Source organism: Camelina sativa, chromosome 4 (genome assembly GCF_000633955.1).
Source record: "Camelina sativa cultivar DH55 chromosome 4, Cs, whole genome shotgun sequence".
Classification (NCBI taxonomy): Eukaryota; Viridiplantae; Streptophyta; class Magnoliopsida; order Brassicales; family Brassicaceae; genus Camelina; species Camelina sativa.
This window is the reverse complement of record NC_025688.1, coordinates 22,644,850-22,662,566: the sequence shown is the minus strand read 5'-3', so window position 1 is coordinate 22,662,566 and position 17,717 is coordinate 22,644,850. Positions and strand designations below refer to the sequence as shown.

General features: G+C 35.0%; 5 protein-coding genes and 1 pseudogene across 6 annotated transcripts in view; 3 read left to right on the top strand and 3 right to left on the bottom strand.

Moving 5' to 3' along the window:
- Window positions 1–1,758, top strand: part of LOC104784182 (lysine-specific demethylase JMJ15-like) — a 7,513-nt gene extending 5,755 nt beyond the window's left edge. The window contains exons 9-12 of the mRNA XM_019244202.1: window positions 7–868; window positions 956–1,059; window positions 1,153–1,338; window positions 1,429–1,758. Of these exons, the coding sequence (XP_019099747.1) occupies window positions 7–868; window positions 956–1,059; window positions 1,153–1,338; window positions 1,429–1,560 (1,284 nt within the window). The 3' untranslated portion in view covers window positions 1,561–1,758. The remainder of the gene's footprint in view (window positions 1–6; window positions 869–955; window positions 1,060–1,152; window positions 1,339–1,428) is intronic.
- Window positions 2,137–2,750, bottom strand: LOC104781886 (P30 adhesin-like). Its single transcript, XM_010506671.2, has one exon. The coding sequence runs from the start codon at window positions 2,691–2,693 to the stop codon at window positions 2,346–2,348; it is 348 nt and encodes a 115-aa protein (XP_010504973.1). The 5' UTR covers window positions 2,694–2,750; the 3' UTR covers window positions 2,137–2,345.
- On the bottom strand, window positions 3,488–5,304 carry LOC104781885 (protein EMBRYO SAC DEVELOPMENT ARREST 3, chloroplastic). The gene is made up of 5 exons (XM_010506670.2): window positions 5,091–5,304; window positions 4,505–4,676; window positions 4,229–4,321; window positions 4,001–4,135; window positions 3,488–3,852 (listed from the first exon to the last, which is right to left on the bottom strand). Exons 1-4 carry the CDS (start codon window positions 5,295–5,297, stop codon window positions 4,005–4,007), a joined length of 603 nt encoding a protein of 200 aa, XP_010504972.2. The 5' UTR covers window positions 5,298–5,304; the 3' UTR covers window positions 3,488–3,852; window positions 4,001–4,004.
- On the top strand, window positions 7,230–10,185 carry LOC104781884 (putative UDP-arabinose 4-epimerase 2). Of its 2 annotated transcripts, XM_010506667.2 has the most exons (10): window positions 7,230–7,436; window positions 7,804–7,900; window positions 8,110–8,234; window positions 8,331–8,444; window positions 8,540–8,647; window positions 8,743–8,834; window positions 8,939–9,175; window positions 9,253–9,382; window positions 9,461–9,605; window positions 9,694–10,185. In XM_010506667.2, exons 2-10 carry the CDS (start codon window positions 7,843–7,845, stop codon window positions 9,936–9,938), a joined length of 1,254 nt encoding a protein of 417 aa, XP_010504969.1. In that variant the 5' UTR covers window positions 7,230–7,436; window positions 7,804–7,842; the 3' UTR covers window positions 9,939–10,185. The 2 variants fall into 2 exon arrangements, with proteins under 2 accessions (XP_010504969.1, XP_010504971.1); XM_010506669.2 differs by lacking the exons at window positions 7,230–7,436; window positions 7,804–7,900; window positions 8,110–8,234; window positions 8,331–8,444; window positions 8,540–8,647 and having other exon boundaries at window positions 8,757–8,834; window positions 8,917–9,175.
- LOC104781883 lies at window positions 10,405–12,207 on the bottom strand (annotated as a pseudogene).
- LOC104781882 (probable WRKY transcription factor 35) overlaps window positions 16,317–17,717 on the top strand; it is a 3,444-nt gene continuing 2,043 nt past the window's right edge. The window contains exon 1 of the mRNA XM_010506666.1: window positions 16,317–17,231. Within this exon, the coding sequence (XP_010504968.1) occupies window positions 16,645–17,231 (587 nt within the window). The 5' untranslated portion in view covers window positions 16,317–16,644. The remainder of the gene's footprint in view (window positions 17,232–17,717) is intronic.

Sequence of the window (17,717 nt, the reverse complement as noted above, 5' to 3'; positions counted from 1 at the left end):
GTGAATTTGGCTACGCTTGACTGGTTGCCTTACGGACAGAATGCTATCGAACTTTATAGCCAAGAGACCAGGAAAACTTCTCTATCCCATGACAAGCTTCTCCTCGGAGCAGGTTATGAAGCTTTTAAGTTCCTTTGTGAAATCACACCTCTTAGTAAAGCAAACACAATGTATTTAAGATGGAAGAGGTTCTGTGGGAAGAACGGTGAACTTACTAGGGCAATTGATGAGGCTCGGTTGCGTATAGAAGAAGGAAGAATTGAGGCTCTTGGAAATGGTTTCAGCTTTCAAAAAATGAAGAAGGAGTTTGATTTGGACTGTGAAAAGGAATGCGTCTTTTGCTTAAGTGACTTGCATCTCACTGCTTCCGGCTGCACCAAGTGCTCTCTAGGAGAATACACTTGCACGAAACACGCGAACGATCTTTGCTCATGTGAAAAGCGTGATCGTTTCATCCTTTATCGTTACACCGTAGATGAGTTAAGCTTATTGGCCAGAGCATTGGAAGTATATGATATTATAACATTGCCTTCTAAGTTCATCGAAGAATCTGGTCCAGTTATCGTTGAGGAAGAACCAGAGATCAGACGTGATTTTGATCTCAATCTTGAGTTTCAGTTCGATGCTTCTTCTTCAGAGAGCTCTCAGAAGGAAGAATCTAGTCCGGTTACCGTTGAGGAAGAACCACATAGAATTCGTGATTTTGATCTGAATCTTGACTTGCAATTGGATGAGGAGTTGAATGCTTCTTCAGAGACCAGTGATGATGCCTCCATGATGAACCTTCCTCCCTCTGTCCAGCCTATAGATCTCGGGTCCTTGGTTATAGGAAATCTTTGGTGTAGCAAGCATGCTATATTCCCAAAAGGTGCATGCACATCTCCCTAAACCATTTATAATAATGCACATGCATGAGTCGAAAGAGCTTAAGTTTGTGGTGCTTTATTTTGTACAGGGTTTAAGAGTCGGGTAAAGTTCTATAACGTGCAAGATCCAATGAGAACAAGCTATTACATGTCTGAGATTGAAGATGCAGGATCTAATGGTCCACTATTCAGGGTAAAGGCTTAAACCCTTCATTCTTATTGGTTTGTGTTCGCTAGGCTTGGAATTTGCGTTACATTATATTGTTGTTGGTTAATAACGTTTCAGGTTACTTTGGAAGGATCTCAAGAAGAGACCTTCTGTAATCTCTCAGCTCAGAAATGCTGGGAAATGGTGTTGAAGAGGGTTAACAAAGAGAGAACAGAACGCAGCAGCCAAGGACAAAATGTTCAAACATTGGAAAACATCGACGGGCTACTAATGTTCGGTTTCCGCTCTAAGTTTGTAATTCAGGTAAATTTGTAACTAATCGAATCGACTTGTAGCGTCTTTTGTTTGATACATGGTCTCTCTAACACAAGTTTATCATCTTCACCTCTCCAGGCCACTGAGGCTCTTGACCCGAACCATCGCCTAGAGGAGTATTGGAACCATAAGAATGAGAAGGATTCGTTGGAAACGAATGAATGTGCGATGGCACTGGCATCCATGATCCATCAAAGGAAGACCTTTTGAGTTCGACTTGAACCGAACTTGAAGAATATATTCGTCAGGAAGAAGAGAGAGTGTTATGAACTTATTATGTTTTTAAGATATTGAATAATGGGCTCAAGTTGGCCTTTACCGTTTATGGACCTAATTTCTAGTTTTAAAGACTATTTAGGATTGAGTTGTATTTTAACTATCGTTTCTTCCACCTGGGAAGGTTATCGATTATGATCACAACAGTGAAATGTTTCTTTTTCTCTAAAATTATCTTCTCATCTCAAGCTTTTTGTCTCTTCTTTTACCATTTCTGTCCTTTGAATATTTGATCCATCTTGGATCTTATCAGAGAGACAATGGTAGATAGAGAACTCACCAATTTTTCCGTGCCTTAAAAAGGCTTTTTTTTCATCGAATCGATGCATTATATATTTATATTCTCTCGCTCATATGAGTCTCTGACTGCAATATTGTAACTTTTGTTGTTGTTCAACGTCTAAGTAGCGACCGGCCGTACCAATTCGGTTTTGTCTGGTTCAACTGTAAAAGGTAACCGGACAAACCAAATCTCCGATTTAAACCAAGATCTTAATTCAGGGCTAAAACTGATCAAACCGAAGTCTTTATTCATTAATTAGATCAACATTGTGATACAGACACGACACATACTCTATATCTTAACTAATTTTTCATAAAAATACTTATATTTTATACTACTATCATCGAGTACACATGATCCTTTTCGATATTACCATGAGTTTATTTCAAACGAGATAGTTATTTATTATAACAACGGCGTTAATTAACCTATACGTTCACGAAGGTGGAGGCGTGAGGAACGGCAGGGGAGGAAAACTAAAGCCAGGGAAGCCAGGTATAGATGGCGCCGGAGGTGATGACGGCATCGGAAACGGAAACGGTAAACGTGGGATGTTTCCAGGGAATGGAGAAGGCACAAACGGCGGAAAAAGTGACGGTAACGGAGGAACGCCGCTGAATGGCAAGCCTGGTGGAAACGGCAGGTTGTTCGCTTCGTCGGTGGTGGTGGCTACCATTTCATCACTCGGCTTCTGATCGCTGAGACGACGAGCAACGGTTGCTTTTGGCGTGAGGTTGAAGATCATGATTAGGGTTAGGGCTATAGTGATGACTGAAGAAGCCATTTTAGTGTTTTTGTTTTTTTTAATCTGCTTCTGTCTGTTGCAATAGCTAGCTGAGGTTTAGTGTGAGGAGTATATATAGGCGTATAGATTTTTTCATTGGTATTTTTTTTTTTCACACAAGTTAACGAAATTTTAAATTGTTTTAAAAATATTTTACCTACGTACAAAACGCAATTTAATGGTGCCAATATTTATAAAACATCGAATGTACTGAATTCGAAAATCAGTGGACTGATTTAACAATTACAAATGCATGTGTATCGCATGTTGGCTGTTGCATGCATACTTTTCCAATAAAAATAACAGTACGTTTGACATGAAAGTTGGTTGAAAACAGAAGGAGAAACATGAAAATTGACTAATAATAAATATAGAGGCATGCACATGAACATGTGTCTCTCATGCAGCTTGGTTAGAGCTCATTGAATTAGTCTAATTATATCGAAACCAGCTGTATTTTTTACATTTTAACATATTCTTAACATTCACATTTCACTATCCTATTTATTGTTTTGTACATTTGTATGATTGTATCATTGTATGCTTACCGAACCTTAGCGAAATTGATTTTTTTTGTTTTTCTTTCTAAACATTGGTTTGTTTCTTGTTAAGTCCAACTAGACTTATTGTTTTTGAATATGAAATGATGGGTATGTAAGGAACAGATATGGTTCTAGAAAATCTGATGAGTGTCCAAGGCATTGTTTTGTGATGGAGTAGATGTGAAGATTTAGAGGTCCATAAATATTAAGTACAAATGAGTGCGAATTTATATGCCTAAATCCATAATTAAGTGTGCGTATTATATAATATTGATGAGGGCCATGAGGCTAAAAAGGACGGAAGAAGTAGTAACTAGTAAGGCCATGAGACCTTATCATGCATATACACTTAACACTCACATTTTTCTTCGGCTCATACCTAAGGATTTGCTCAGGGACTCGTTTATGGTTCATGTTGGTGATCAGGGTCTGCGGGAGAAGGAAAGTTTAAGGATTATCGAATTTACAACATAAACCTAGCAACATTACAAAAACATGTTGAATTGTTCAAATTCTTCTATACTTTCCATGCTTCCTCAATGTGTAAGTTTTTTTTCCGCTGCTGTAATCATGTCTATTGACTCTGTGCTTAAAAGCAAGATTTGCAGTCACACAATCTGTGCGAAGTCCAAGAGATGGAAAGGATCAGAAACAGGAAAAACTATAGTGGTTTATGCTAGTATAGTATATCCTCACCAAGCTTTTCATCCGTAGGCAGACCAATAATCTCCATGTGAAAGTATAATAAAATGGACCTATACCTACCTGCTCATGAATCAGGAAGGAGCCGACCGTTGTACATCTTTTGGAGTAGCTCGCGAGCACCAGGCCTTCTAAGAAGACCTTTGTTGTTTGGTAAACCTGTACCCAAACAGACCGGGCAAACAAGCTTACCCCGACCTGATTTGCAATAGGAGCCACCAGTTAATCAGGGAAATCCAATGTCCCAAGCGTCACCAAACTAAAGAAATATAGTAGGAAAGAGACACAAACCGTAACAATTTGGACATTCCGTAAACTCATATACATCTTTGGCACGTTTCCGGTTGAGAGCTTTCCATTTTCCTGTACCACCACACATATCACCTAATATCATAAGAAAATACAGTTATAACCATATGAGCATGACATCAGTACTAAGCTCATGGAAACACAGAATCATTGTGACCTCTAACACAGCAAGGTGCTCAATATGTTTAGTTTCACTTTGATCTTGTGGTCTTATATCAATACAACATGAAAACAAACACAAAGAAGAGTGAGACTCACAAAGAACAGCACCACTGCCCTGACAGTTTCGGCAAGAACCTCCTGGTTTCTTGTCTAAAGCGGCTGCGTTTTCCACAGAGACAAAGGTATAAGCATTGCTAATTAAAGCTGCGGATCCGCACACACATGCCGTCATCCACTGTCTCCGTGACACCGATTTCTGATCCCCCTGCTGCAGCCAAGAACACAAAGCCAATTCAAGTCTCCACTTCACTTTTTTAAATTCAATACCAGAAATTAAGACTAAGAGCTAATGGAAGCACTTCCAAACACAACTAAAAACTAGCTCAGCTCCAAATTTACAGTGAACAGTAACAAAGACACACATTTGTAGCAGAACTAAAGACCAAGACTTGAATTTTCTTCTCTTAGGACAATAGTAACTAGAGAATGTGACAAATCAAGTAGCTGTCTATAAAGTAAGTTAGTAGTCAGTCAGTCACCAAATTAAAACCATAACAGAGTCGAAACGATCAATTGATTTTTTATTTTTGCAGCTGATACAAATTAGTGAACTGAACATTCAAATCTCCTTAACCCTAACTCGGGATATTGCACAAAGTAAGGGCAAGTTAGATCAATTAACCTGGGTTTTGTTGGAAGTCTCCGAGGAAGAATCTGAATTGTCCGAATCGAAGGTCTGATTCTCCGGGCATGATTTAGCAAGAACACGAACTCGGTTCCGGTTTGGTGCAGCTGGAGAAGGTGTATGGAGACGCGAGGAAGGGAATGCGAAGAAGAGATGAGATGATGATGCCGCCATTTTTTTTTTTTTTTTCAAGTCTGCGGTCATAATTTTACTGGCGAACCAGAGAGACACCCAAAAACCATCTAATAGGATGTTTTAGATATTTTCGTTTTGTTGCAACTACTTTTATTATTTTTACAGATTGGTACGTGTACTTTTCAATTTCCAAATTTCTATCCATTTTCATTTTGAGCCCAAAAGAAAGGCAGAGATGTTTTGAAAGGCCCAGGCCCGTTAGGCCTGCTCCATAACAGACCTGAAGAGTTTTTAAGGTTTAAGTTTAAATTTGCTGTTTCATAAAAAAATAATTTTTTTTAACACATTTTTATTTTACTTTTTTTAGTATCACATTTTTAATAGAACACAAATATGGTTGTTCACTTCACTTCATTTTTAATAAATATGGTCTTTTTCAACTTGCTAGTATAATTCAATTTTTTTTTTAATATGAAATTAGTTTAATAAATGAATTGAATGTACAGTAAAACCTCTATAAATTAATACTCTATAAATTAATAAACACTATAAATTAATAAATTTTGTCAGTCCCAAGTCGGACCAGTGTAAAAAATAACAAAATTCGATAAGATAATAAGATAATAATTTTTTTTGAAATTCCCATGTAAAATATGGTCCCAATAATATCATAAATTAATAATCATGTAAATTTACACAAATATATATATATATATATGTGTACTGATATAATAATGTATGTTTCTCCTAAAGCTCATATCTATAAAATAATTTTTATGCTGTATTTTCAAACTATAATGATATAAAATATTTTGTAACATGTCATAAAGATAGCTATATTTTTTTAAAAGTTTCTTTTCTAGATATCCGTAATTTACATTTCGATAGTTTGGTTGACTATTAAAATATAACAATCTATATTATTATTCATAAATTTAATTTTTTTGTATGTCATGTGTATAAGTGAATTTGTCTATTGTATCTAAATATTACAAATTCAATTCCAAAACCATAAAATTTTGAATATCTGAAATGTTAAAATTGTCTCAATTCATAATTTTTAAAAGTTAAACTATTAAAATTATATCTATAATTTAATAATTATTCATTTATACTATAAAATAATAATTATTAATTTATAATAAATTAATATCACTATAAATTAATAAAATGTATAAAGAATCGAAATATATAAGGGAGGAATATATGGTCTCGAGATCTAACAAGTCAATGTGCATGGGTACTGTCGGTTGCTTTGCTTGTTCAAGATGTAGCTGCAAACTTGTCTAAATGCAATGAAGTCAACATGGTTTAGTCTAGTCAATTATTTTTCCATATTAAAAGTTCCGTTTTTTATATTAAACAAAAAACAGTAATCAAGTTTGTTGTATATATATATATATATATATATTAAGATAAATATTAACTGAGAAATAAAACTATATTGATATCCTTTTGACTTTGGATTTTCTAATTTTGTCATGCAATTCACCTAGAATCATTAATAATTATGCTTACAATATAAAATACAAATTAGTATAACTATAATAAGTCTATAACACTCAGTTTTGGAAAATGTTTCAAAAGTTCTGACTAAACATAATTTCTCATTTTATACGACAATCACTTCAAATATTTTATAACTTATTGAATAAAAGTACTTCACATGCAACGATACTAACAACCACCTACATATATTTGTTTTTTCATATCATTATAGTAACAATTTCGATAAATTTGTACATAATAATGGTGTTTTGTGGTCAAGAGGTCGTAAAGTTTTGGCCATGAAGTGAAAGACACGTAGAGTCTTTTTACCGACATGTCAGCAGAGAGTTCGTCGAGGACGCACAGATGCTGGGGCTCCCTCGTTCAAATCACCGCGTCCCCTTATATTGTCTGTTGCAATCTCATTCGCTGCTTCTTTTTATATAAACAAAACAACACCTCATTTAATAAAGTTGTCATTTACTTACAAACTTTATAGCTCTTCGCTCTCTCTCTCTCTCTCTCTCTCTCTCTCTCTCTCTCTCTCTCTCTCTCTCTCTCTCTCAGTCTTTCACCGTCAAGACCGCTCTATTTGCTTTCCTTATTTATACGTTTTTCCTCTCCGTCTCTGCTTAGAATTTGAGATCGAATCTTTCTTAGTTCTCACCATTGAAGATCAACCCACGAGAAAATTTTGAGTCTTTATAACTCCTCTGTCAGGTTCGTCTCTCTCTCTCTCTCGCTCTGAATTTGATATTAATGTCGTTTTTGTTGTAAGTAACCCTTTAAGCTTTCTTGTTCTTCTGTTTCTGCTTATTGTTCAAATCCAGTCTCTACAACATTTTTTGCTTACTAGAGCTTTCTTCTGTGTTTCCTTATCTTCAGGCTACAATGTTGGGCTTTTTTTTTGTGAAATTATGTGTCGGTGTGATTATATGCATATGTAATGTAGTAATAGTAGTTTTTTCTTATATATATATATATATAATTATTCCCAAAGTTTTTAAAAGACAAAGAATTTAGCAGAATACCGAGGTTTTTGTAGATGTGAGTTTTTAAAGCATTGGAGTTGTTTAATATCTTGCAGCTGAAACTGAACACTAGGCTGTGTACTTTAAGAATCAAAATGCTGAATCTTGGCAGACCAAGAATCGGGAGGCAAAACAGATCTATGTCTTTTGAAGGTACACATCTAAAATAGAACTCTGATTTTTCACATCTTTTTTGGCCTTCTTGTCTATAAGTAGTTGACATCAGTGGTTGGTAAGTTGATAGAGAGGTTCCAGGTTTTTTGGAGCTTGTTAGCTTCAGTCCAAAGTCAAAAGCTTCTTCTTTTTTTGTGCTTCTAATTTGGATTCAAAACTCACACGTGTTGGTGATGTTTGGAGTGTAGGATTGGATTTTGCAGACCCAAAAAAGAACAACAATTACATGGGGAAGATTCTGATGGCCATGACACTTACAGCAATGTGCATTCTCTTGCTCAAGCAATCTCCAACCTTCAACACCCCAAGCGTGGTACATTACTACCTATAATGTTATTGATATACACTTTCTCATTTTTGAAGTAATAAAGTTTTGAGTGGTTGTTATGATGTTTTCTTCATCTTTCAGTTCTCTCAACATGAACCAGGAGTTATCCATGTTCTAGTCACTGGTGGTGCAGGATATATCGGGTCACATGCAGCTTTACGCCTTCTAAAAGATTCATACCGAGTCACCATCGTGGTACACATGCATCTTCATTGCCTTACATTACATAGCTTCATGCTTCTCGTTTTGTATCCAAGTTAAAAAGTAAATTTTTTTTTATGTTTTGGTAGGACAACCTATCTCGAGGGAACCTCGCTGCTGTCAAGATTTTGCAACAACTGTTTCCAGAACCTGGAAGGCTTCAGTTCATTTATGCTGATCTTGGAGATGCAAATGCGGTATGATCATTCATTGTAGTTCTACATATAAGACCCCTAATAAAACAACTGGCAAACTCTTTTTTGTGTGTTTTCTAAGGAAGAAATGTTTTCAGGTTAACAAAATATTTTCTGAAAACGCATTTGACGCTGTGATGCATTTCGCCGCTGTTGCTTATGTTGGAGAAAGCACAGAGTTTCCTCTCAAGTGAGTAGCTAGCTTGATCCTTCTCAAAAAAGATTTTACCTTTACTGTCAAACTTGTTCTGAATCATATATGTATATGGTAGCTTGATGTTATGTCATTTGCAGGTATTATCACAATATCACATCAAACACGTTGGTAGTTTTAGAGACGATGGCTGCTCACGGTGTGAAGACTTTGATATATTCAAGCACATGTGCTACGTATGGAGAGCCTGAGAAGATGCCAATAACAGAGGAAACTCCTCAGGTCCCAATCAATCCTTATGGAAAGGCTAAGAAGATGGCAGAAGATATCATCTTGGATTTTTCCAAAGATTCCAATATGGCCGTTATGATCCTGAGGTTTGTTAGTTAATTTGTGTGTGTTTAGGGCTCTGTGTGCTGTTTTCTCTTCCCCTGAAGTTTGAGTTTTTTTTCAGATATTTCAATGTGATTGGGTCTGATCCTGAAGGAAGACTGGGTGAAGCTCCAAGACCTGAACTCAGAGAGCATGGGCGTATCTCTGGTGCTTGCTTTGATGCTGCACGAGGCATCATTCCCGGGCTGCAGGTAATTATCGCACTCTTTGCTATGTGTCATCATTACAAAAGATCTTTGTTGAAGTTTAATTTGGTTTTTTATCTGCAGATTAAAGGAACAGACTACAAGACTGTGGATGGGACTTGCGTTCGTGATTACATCGATGTCACGGACTTGGTTGATGCCCATGTAAAAGCTCTTGAAAAGGCCAAACCCCGCAAAGTTGGGATCTTTAATGTTGGTACTGGGAAAGGTATAAAAAGTCAGATTGTAGGCAAAAAAATTTGGGAAGTGAATGAATAAATTTATAGACAAATGTGATGTTATTGTTGTGCAAGCAGGTAGCTCAGTGAAGGAGTTTGTGGAAGCGTGTAAAAAGGCGACAGGGGTTGATATAAAAGTCGATTACTTGGAAAGACGGGCAGGGGATTACGCAGAGGTTTACAGCGATCCAAGCAAGATCAGAGAAGAGCTGAATTGGACAGCCAAGCATACAAATCTTCATGAGAGTTTGGAGACGGCATGGAGATGGCAGAAGCTTCATCGCAATGGCTATGCATCGTCCCCCTTGGTTTCTGCATACTGACCTTTCTGCATTTTCTTGTGATAATTTACTCTTCAAGGACTCCTTCACCTAGTAGATGATAGCTATAGAGATTATTAGAGTCTTGACTCTAGATGGTAGTAAAAGTAGTAGAAGATTATGAGTACTAGTTTATTATTCAGCTATTTAGTATTCATAACCATATATAGAGATTATATATGAGATTATTGATTAATCAAATAAAATCTATATCAATCACATATTTTATTGTGATTGAGATTTTTCAAAATCTTGGTTCTTGGTGAAGAAGTGAAAATCAGTAGTTGCAAATTTTAAGTTTTCTTGCCAAGTGAGAAGCTTTTGTGTTGTTTTGGTATATTTAGTTTGGATTCAAATCATCGATTCCTCAGATGGTGAGACTGGCCGTGGACGTGGATCCCCTCAAGGCTTTGGTTTGGTAAGTTACACATCTGGATCAGTTAACTTCGAAAGTAAATGACAAACAAAATTGACAGTGCGAGAAGTGGAATTTTTATATTAGACGTAATGAGATGGTAACTGTAACATATCCACTGGCAAAATCTGGTTAATAAATCATGAAAAGAATAGACAGTATGGTTGTTTGGTTAATACTCTAATAGAGAATGCGGTACAGCAAACCGATCCTGCACAACTCTTTTAGCTTCAACCATGGAAGAGTCTTCAGGCAACTGATAGAACAGCTCTCTCGAAGTTGTCTTCGGCTGATGATACACGTGTTCGGGGTGTGAAAGTTTCAGCTGGCTGCAAAAAGGTTTGGGAATACAAATGAACTCAACTAATGCGACTTAACCAATATTCTTGAAAGAATCAAGGATACCATTACTCTCAAATAAATTTTAGCGAGTTCTAAAAGAAGCCTTATACTCGAGCTGATGATGAAAATTTACCTTAATTAGCGTGAAGATGATTTTCCGACATGAAGACTGCAGACAACAAGGTTTGCAAGAGTTTCTGGGTCTTTAGCATCGTGCAATCACCACAACTCGTATAAACACTTGGCAACACACAGAAAAGCCAAGATATAAGTGCAGTGAAGAAGGTGTGCAAGTCTGATTATAGTTACCTTGTTTAGTGCTTCAAGCAGTAGCGTTTCAGCTTCATCAAAGTTATCCATTTGCATACAGCAAACCGCTTTGCCATTCAAGATCAAGCATGTCATCGGGTACTTCTCAGAGAAAGCCTCGAAAATGAGATAAGCTTCCTGTATCTTCGAACCCCCTGAAATCATAAATCGTCCAAGTATAAGAAGGAAAAAAACAGGCTTTTTATGAAAAACACAATGATCAAAATCCAGCATTATACCAGTGCCAGGTTCAACCACGCACTAGCAAGTTGAGTGAGACAGTGGTCTTCATCAATATGTTGCATCACTCTAAGCTGCTTCTCAGCATACTCTGATCTATGCATCTTAATAAATATCTGAACATTCAAGGCATACCTAGAAACGAAAGCAGCAACAAACAAACAAACAATCAAAGAGCACGTGTAAACATAACAACCACTCTCACCAGACCAGAATATAATCACAATCCACCAAAGAATTTCGAAAAAAAAATCTTACAAATCCATAGTTCCTCCAGCATGAGTATATGCTTCAAAGCTAATCTTCCTCATGAATGAATATAATACCAGCAATCAACCTTAATGTATCATTGTTTCCTATTGTTGAATCTGCTAACCATTCTCTCAATCTCGAAACTGTTGATTCCTAAACCAACAAGAACAACAACCGTTCCATATCAGGATTCGAATCTCTTTGACACTAATTTCTACTAGAAATAACATGTACAAATCAAAAGCTGAGTTACCTTATTTTGAGGACTCGATAGATACATAGCGAGGAGTTTGACTGCTTGTAGTGGAGTAGCGGCTGATTCATCGATCTCACTGATGACAAGCTTTTTTACAGCAACAAAAATTTCAAATAACAGATTCAAACAAAACGAAATCGAATCTTAAGAAGAAGAAGACATTATTATCGAGGAGGTGAATCAATGGAGAAACCTGATAGCTACCGAGAGCGATGTATGAGCGGAAGACGAAGCAATCCCGTTCGACGGCATCTTCCGGAGAGAGGTTAGGGATCTCGCTGTTGTTAATCGCTGTTTGATAAGCTCCTAAATAGAAATTGTTTCTTAGGTTGAAGAGGTGGTCTGGTCCTCCTGCTCCCATGGCTGCCATTGCTTCCTCTTCCTGAAGGTCTCACAGATTCGAGCCTAACATTTAACTCCTTTAAGCAACAAATTATATGCATAAGAGCCCCTGTTCTTTTAAATTGTACAATCGACACCCTGGACCTGATTTGGGCCTCATGCGGTAAAATAACGAAGTACAAGTTCTTTAATTTATGGGCTTATATTTTTGCGTTACGAGCTATGATCTGTTTGCTACACCCAGTCAGATACGTAATTCAAATTAAAATAATCAACAATTCAAATTAAAATAATCAATGTTATGATTATAAGAGGATGACTATTGTTTTTTCTATGAACTTGGGGAGCACTTAAAGAGAATGGTACGAGTTTACGTAAAGTCAACATCCATTTTACATGTGCAAAGTAGTACGTACACGTGCTACACAACCCAATAACATTAGTCAATTATCTAATGTTGAATCAATTTGTACTGGTGACCATCTTGCAATTCTCAATGTAATGGTTTTTAGCTGTACTAGAATAGTCATAGAGAAAATGTGTTACGGTCGTCATAGACATAACTTACTTAATTAGTTACTTACATGCACCTTTTAAATGTAAAATCTATCTACTTGGTGGAATAAGCACCTTCCGTTTGGTTCTTACTATCATGCAAAATTATCGTGATTAATTATTGTTTTATGTTTTTGTCAACTTTTATAATACAATACTAGTTTGCGATTTGAAATCCCTAATCCAAAGACCTGCTCATGACGTTTTCTGCCAATCCGGCCGGTGCCATATATACATATGTTTCAAGTGCTTGTTTAAAATATTGATTGTATCTAAACATACGTTTCTATTCTAAAACACATGTTTCGTGGTTACCAATCAAAATATATGTTTATCTTTCTTTGAAAAAAAACTTGTATTGGTATTGGATAATAGATATTATTACTATTATCATTATTGAATCCGTTCATCAACATGCGTCACCGTAGAACGAGGGAGGCATGACTTATTTTGCCCTTTTGCACCGTCTGGTCTAATTATTGTGATATAAACAATGTATAAGTCCATGTCGTTTCATATAAAAATGAATCTGTGTGCCATTAGAGACGAGGCCTGCTTCATATCATATGGGTCGTGCTTGTTTTTTTCTTTTTCTTTTCTTTATCTCATTTGATAAAATATCTAAAGAAACGATAGGCCGGGAAGTGAGAACTACAGTCTACACGTATATTTTTTAACGTTGAACAAAGATATATTTAACTTCCATTTTGTTCAAAATGTTTAACAGAAAAATTAAAACACAGAGACTATATATAAAGGAACCAATTGCAAATAGAAAAATATGTCTAAAATTTTTCTTTAAAAATCTTTAATCTTGTTTTTTTGTGGGTATGAATCATTATTTCATCCGAATGGAATGGATCACCAATTGAAGCAGTGGTATATATTGTGCGATTTTTTTTTTAACAACAAGCTTGTGCAGTTAAAGACAGCTTCAACTTTCAGTCCACACTTATAAACTTGATCCAACTCCAAAACTTCCAAGTTCCAACGAAAGTGAAATCTGTCGTAATTCATGAATATGTGTGTATATGTATATTAATAGGTCGATTTTGTAACTGTTTAATATAAGCAAATTAAATCGATACATAAATTTGATAATGTAACTAAAATAAAAGGAAAACAAAAATGAGAAATAATATGGGATAAAAGATAGTAGTGATGAGGTTGTAATGTACGAACGTGGATCTAAGTGTCTGTCATGAAGCCGACCATTTTTTTTACATTCCAAAACTAGGTATTTTGATAGTGTTTGTGTTTTTTTTTAATAAAGAAATAAAATTTTAATTGTTTTGTGGGGGTTCATTTCCTCTTTGGAACAGGTAAAAATTATTTTCTATGAAGCATCTTACATGACGACCGGTGTTGTTATTTTATGTTACAATTGTTCTCTGTAGTTATATATACTGTGACAAAAAGTAACGAGTGCGAAAGATTTATATATTTTTTCTGAAAAGAATAGACCATACGAAACATTTCATTCATCATTCTTTTTATTAGAATGATGGAAAAGTTATAATTTATTTTTAACAACATATAGACCATATGATTGGATTTTGGTAGTATCACTGTGATATATAGATCTGAATTTGGTAAGAACACAACGAGTACAATAGACTAATACATTACACATTTACAAGTTTTGATCAAGAGGGAGTTATATATTAAATGTGTGGGATTAGCACATATAATATTTATTTGCACAATGATTAACTTATATTATATCTCAAGCCGTTAAGAAATGGGTTATTTTAATTTGACCAATAATATTCTAGCAGCTATAAGCTACTTCGAAACTCTTGTATTTAATTTAATCAACACACAAAAATGTTTGTTGTTAACCAGCTAGTTAACAAAAAAAAAAACCAAGTAGGTGTCTAGGTGAGTTACAATATTTTATATAGTGCGGGTATATCAATAATAATTGTGAATGAGATTGTAAATATACAAAGAAATACAAATTAATTAAAGTCCAACATGCATAAAAACACATGCTAATACCATGTGAGGAATTTATTACCCATGATACAACTTTCATTCTTGAGTTTATTTAGTCGGCACCACACATAGATATATATTTTCAAGAAATTTGGTGTAAATAGTATCTAAACAATGGATCTTTGAATCCTTTGCTACCTCTTACTTGGCTTTCTTTGAAAAAATAAAAACAAGTGTTTGTCCAAAAAAGAATATCTAAACAATGAAAATAGTAAGTAGTATAGAAATATATAGTTGGCGACAATATGGCAAATCTAGAATGAGATAAGTATAACTGCTAACGTATAATTAGTTGGCACCGATATTAAATCAATCTACATCCATAAGCCAACTGAGAAATATTGTTTTTCTTTTCCAAAGAAACCAACTCAGATTTGGAAATTGGTTTAATTATATATTATAGAATATTTGATCGTATATTACGAAGAAGTCGTTATTTTGCCAGTCTTGGCCACTTACATTACATCAAATGTCTTTTATAATGTAAAACAATTCTATGTATTTTGTTTGATGAGATTGTTTGGTTATATGCCTAAACAGTGCGAAGAGGACGAGTTTGGAAAATTGTTATATTCACAAACAAAACAAAACAAGATCATTTCTTTATATATATTAACACTTGTTAAAATTGTACTAATTATAAGTTATTATAAGAATTCTTTNTATATATATATATATATATATATATATATATATATATATATATAAAGACTTGTTAAAATTGTACTAATAAGCTATTATAAGAATTCTTTTGTCATATACGATTCTGACAGGAAACGAATTCCTCGTCATATCTTTCGTCTTTCCCTGTGTAATTATATGCAAGCTAATGATTTCTTCTTGATTAGTTATTAGCCCATCATCCTCTGAAATTTTGATTAAAAAAATGAATTTAGTTAGGGTGCAGGGCATATAATAGTCACTAAAATTGCAACTCCTTTTTTAGTTTTATAAGAACTAAAACTGCTTTATGCTCTTTCTTTTGTTGTTATTAGTGTAAATCACGAAATGACCTGCTAAATAACAAGTCAACCACCGTTAACTTGAACAAGGACAAAATTCAATATATAACAGTAACGAATGTAACTTGTTTTGTTATGTATATAACTGGACCATAAATTAGCAGATAAAATCAATTATAAACGATCACATAACATAGTCTATCATATTTTTTTTTCAAAACAAAACACAGTCTCTATATCATAGATGGTTGGAGAAAGAAAAAATAAAATAAAAATTCATATAAGTCCCATATCATTCATTTTTATAAGAATAAACAAATACAATACATACAGACAAACAAATTTTTTGGTACTCAGGAGTCAGGACAACAGCAAAATGTATTTCAGAATATTTACGTGGGCTGATCATATTGGATGGAAATGAAACGTAGTCCGAGAAATGCGGCTATTTGCCGATCTCTTTACTTCCCAGTCACTTGTTTTTTTCTCTCAAGTGCAGCATCTCATTATGCCCTTTCACATTATATGATAATATTTTACTAATATAGTTTACAAAAAAAGTACTACAAGACTTGGCCGTATATGTCTCGATCCTGAAATTTTTGTATACATTTTAAAAATATTATCACTTCACCTCCTTAAGATTTATATACTTAAATCAATGTCATGAATTAGTTCATTTTATATATAAAAGACTACATAATCTGATCTCCCCTCTTTCTCTCTAACATGAAAAAGTTGTCGAAGATATTCTCATTCTGAAAAGTCAGCGTCCCTTTCTCGTTTCATCAACCATTTTTTGTTCTTCATAAATCATCTTCTTTTTTCCCCAAGAGAATAATTCAACATCACTGATCATCACTCTTTTCCGATATATCCACAAAAACTCGATCGAGAATTATAATCGAACTTATATATGTACCTGATTCCAAATCATTTTTCCTAATTACTTTTGCTTTAGGTTTTGGGATTTCTAATTATTTTTCTGTGTATATATAATACCTATATATACATAAACACGCATCATACATACATATTATGTGCAGCGTCTTTGAGTTACTAAACATGGACAACTTCCAAGGAGACCTAACAGACGTCGTACGAGGAATTGGTTCAGGACACGTGTCATCTCCAGGGCCACCGGAAGGTCCAACTCCGAGCAGCATGTCTCGCCCGCCAACGTCAGATCTCCACGTAGAGTTCCCCACCGCCGCTGCTTCTGCCAGCTGTCTCACAAATCCCTTTGGCGACCCGTTCGTAAGCATGACGGATCCTCTCCTCCACCTCGCGGCCAACTCCGGTTTCTTATCCGGTGCCGGAGATAACGAGAGCAACAACAGTTTTGCAGTCTTGCCAAAGGGTTTTGAGGATGACCAAATTACGAGTCAATGCAGTGTCTTCCCAAGAATCCGGATCTCGCAAAGCAATATCATCCAAGATGCATCCACGTGTAATTCACCGGCCATAGCCGTCTCCAACGCCCCAACTTCGCCGTGGGGGATGATCAGCGTTGATGCCACTAACAGTCCAAGAAACTGTTTACTAGTCGATAATAGTAACAACATGTCATCAGCCTCACAGATTCAGATCTCCTCTTCCCCTCAGAATATTGGCATAAAGAGAAGGTTAGTTGATTAAAATTCGATCTATATGATTTATTTATCATTTTCCTTCATAATTAAACGAAAACATTTAATGTTACAGGGTCGTGATAAATATATAATAACACCATGTGATTGACTATATTTGATTTTTTTCCTTTGGAGATTTTAAATTAATGTAGTACGTATAACGAATGACAACCCTTTTTTCGAAGTTTCATATCTGATTAGGCTACTCACCATGGTTCCATCCTTTGAAAGAAAAAAAACTACCTGGGCTATAATTAGTGTGTCAAGAAAATTAATTATAATGAAACGCAATTTGTTCATTAAAACCAATTCTCAACGTTCATATTAATATATTTTTATTTTCATGAAACATAAGACATATTGAAACTAGGGTTTCGTTTTGTGTATGTATTTGCAACCCTTCATGTAAAATTCCCGAATCTTACATGCTTTATTTCTTCGTTTTTCAATTTTTAATTCTGTTTGCTTTTGTTAGAGTAC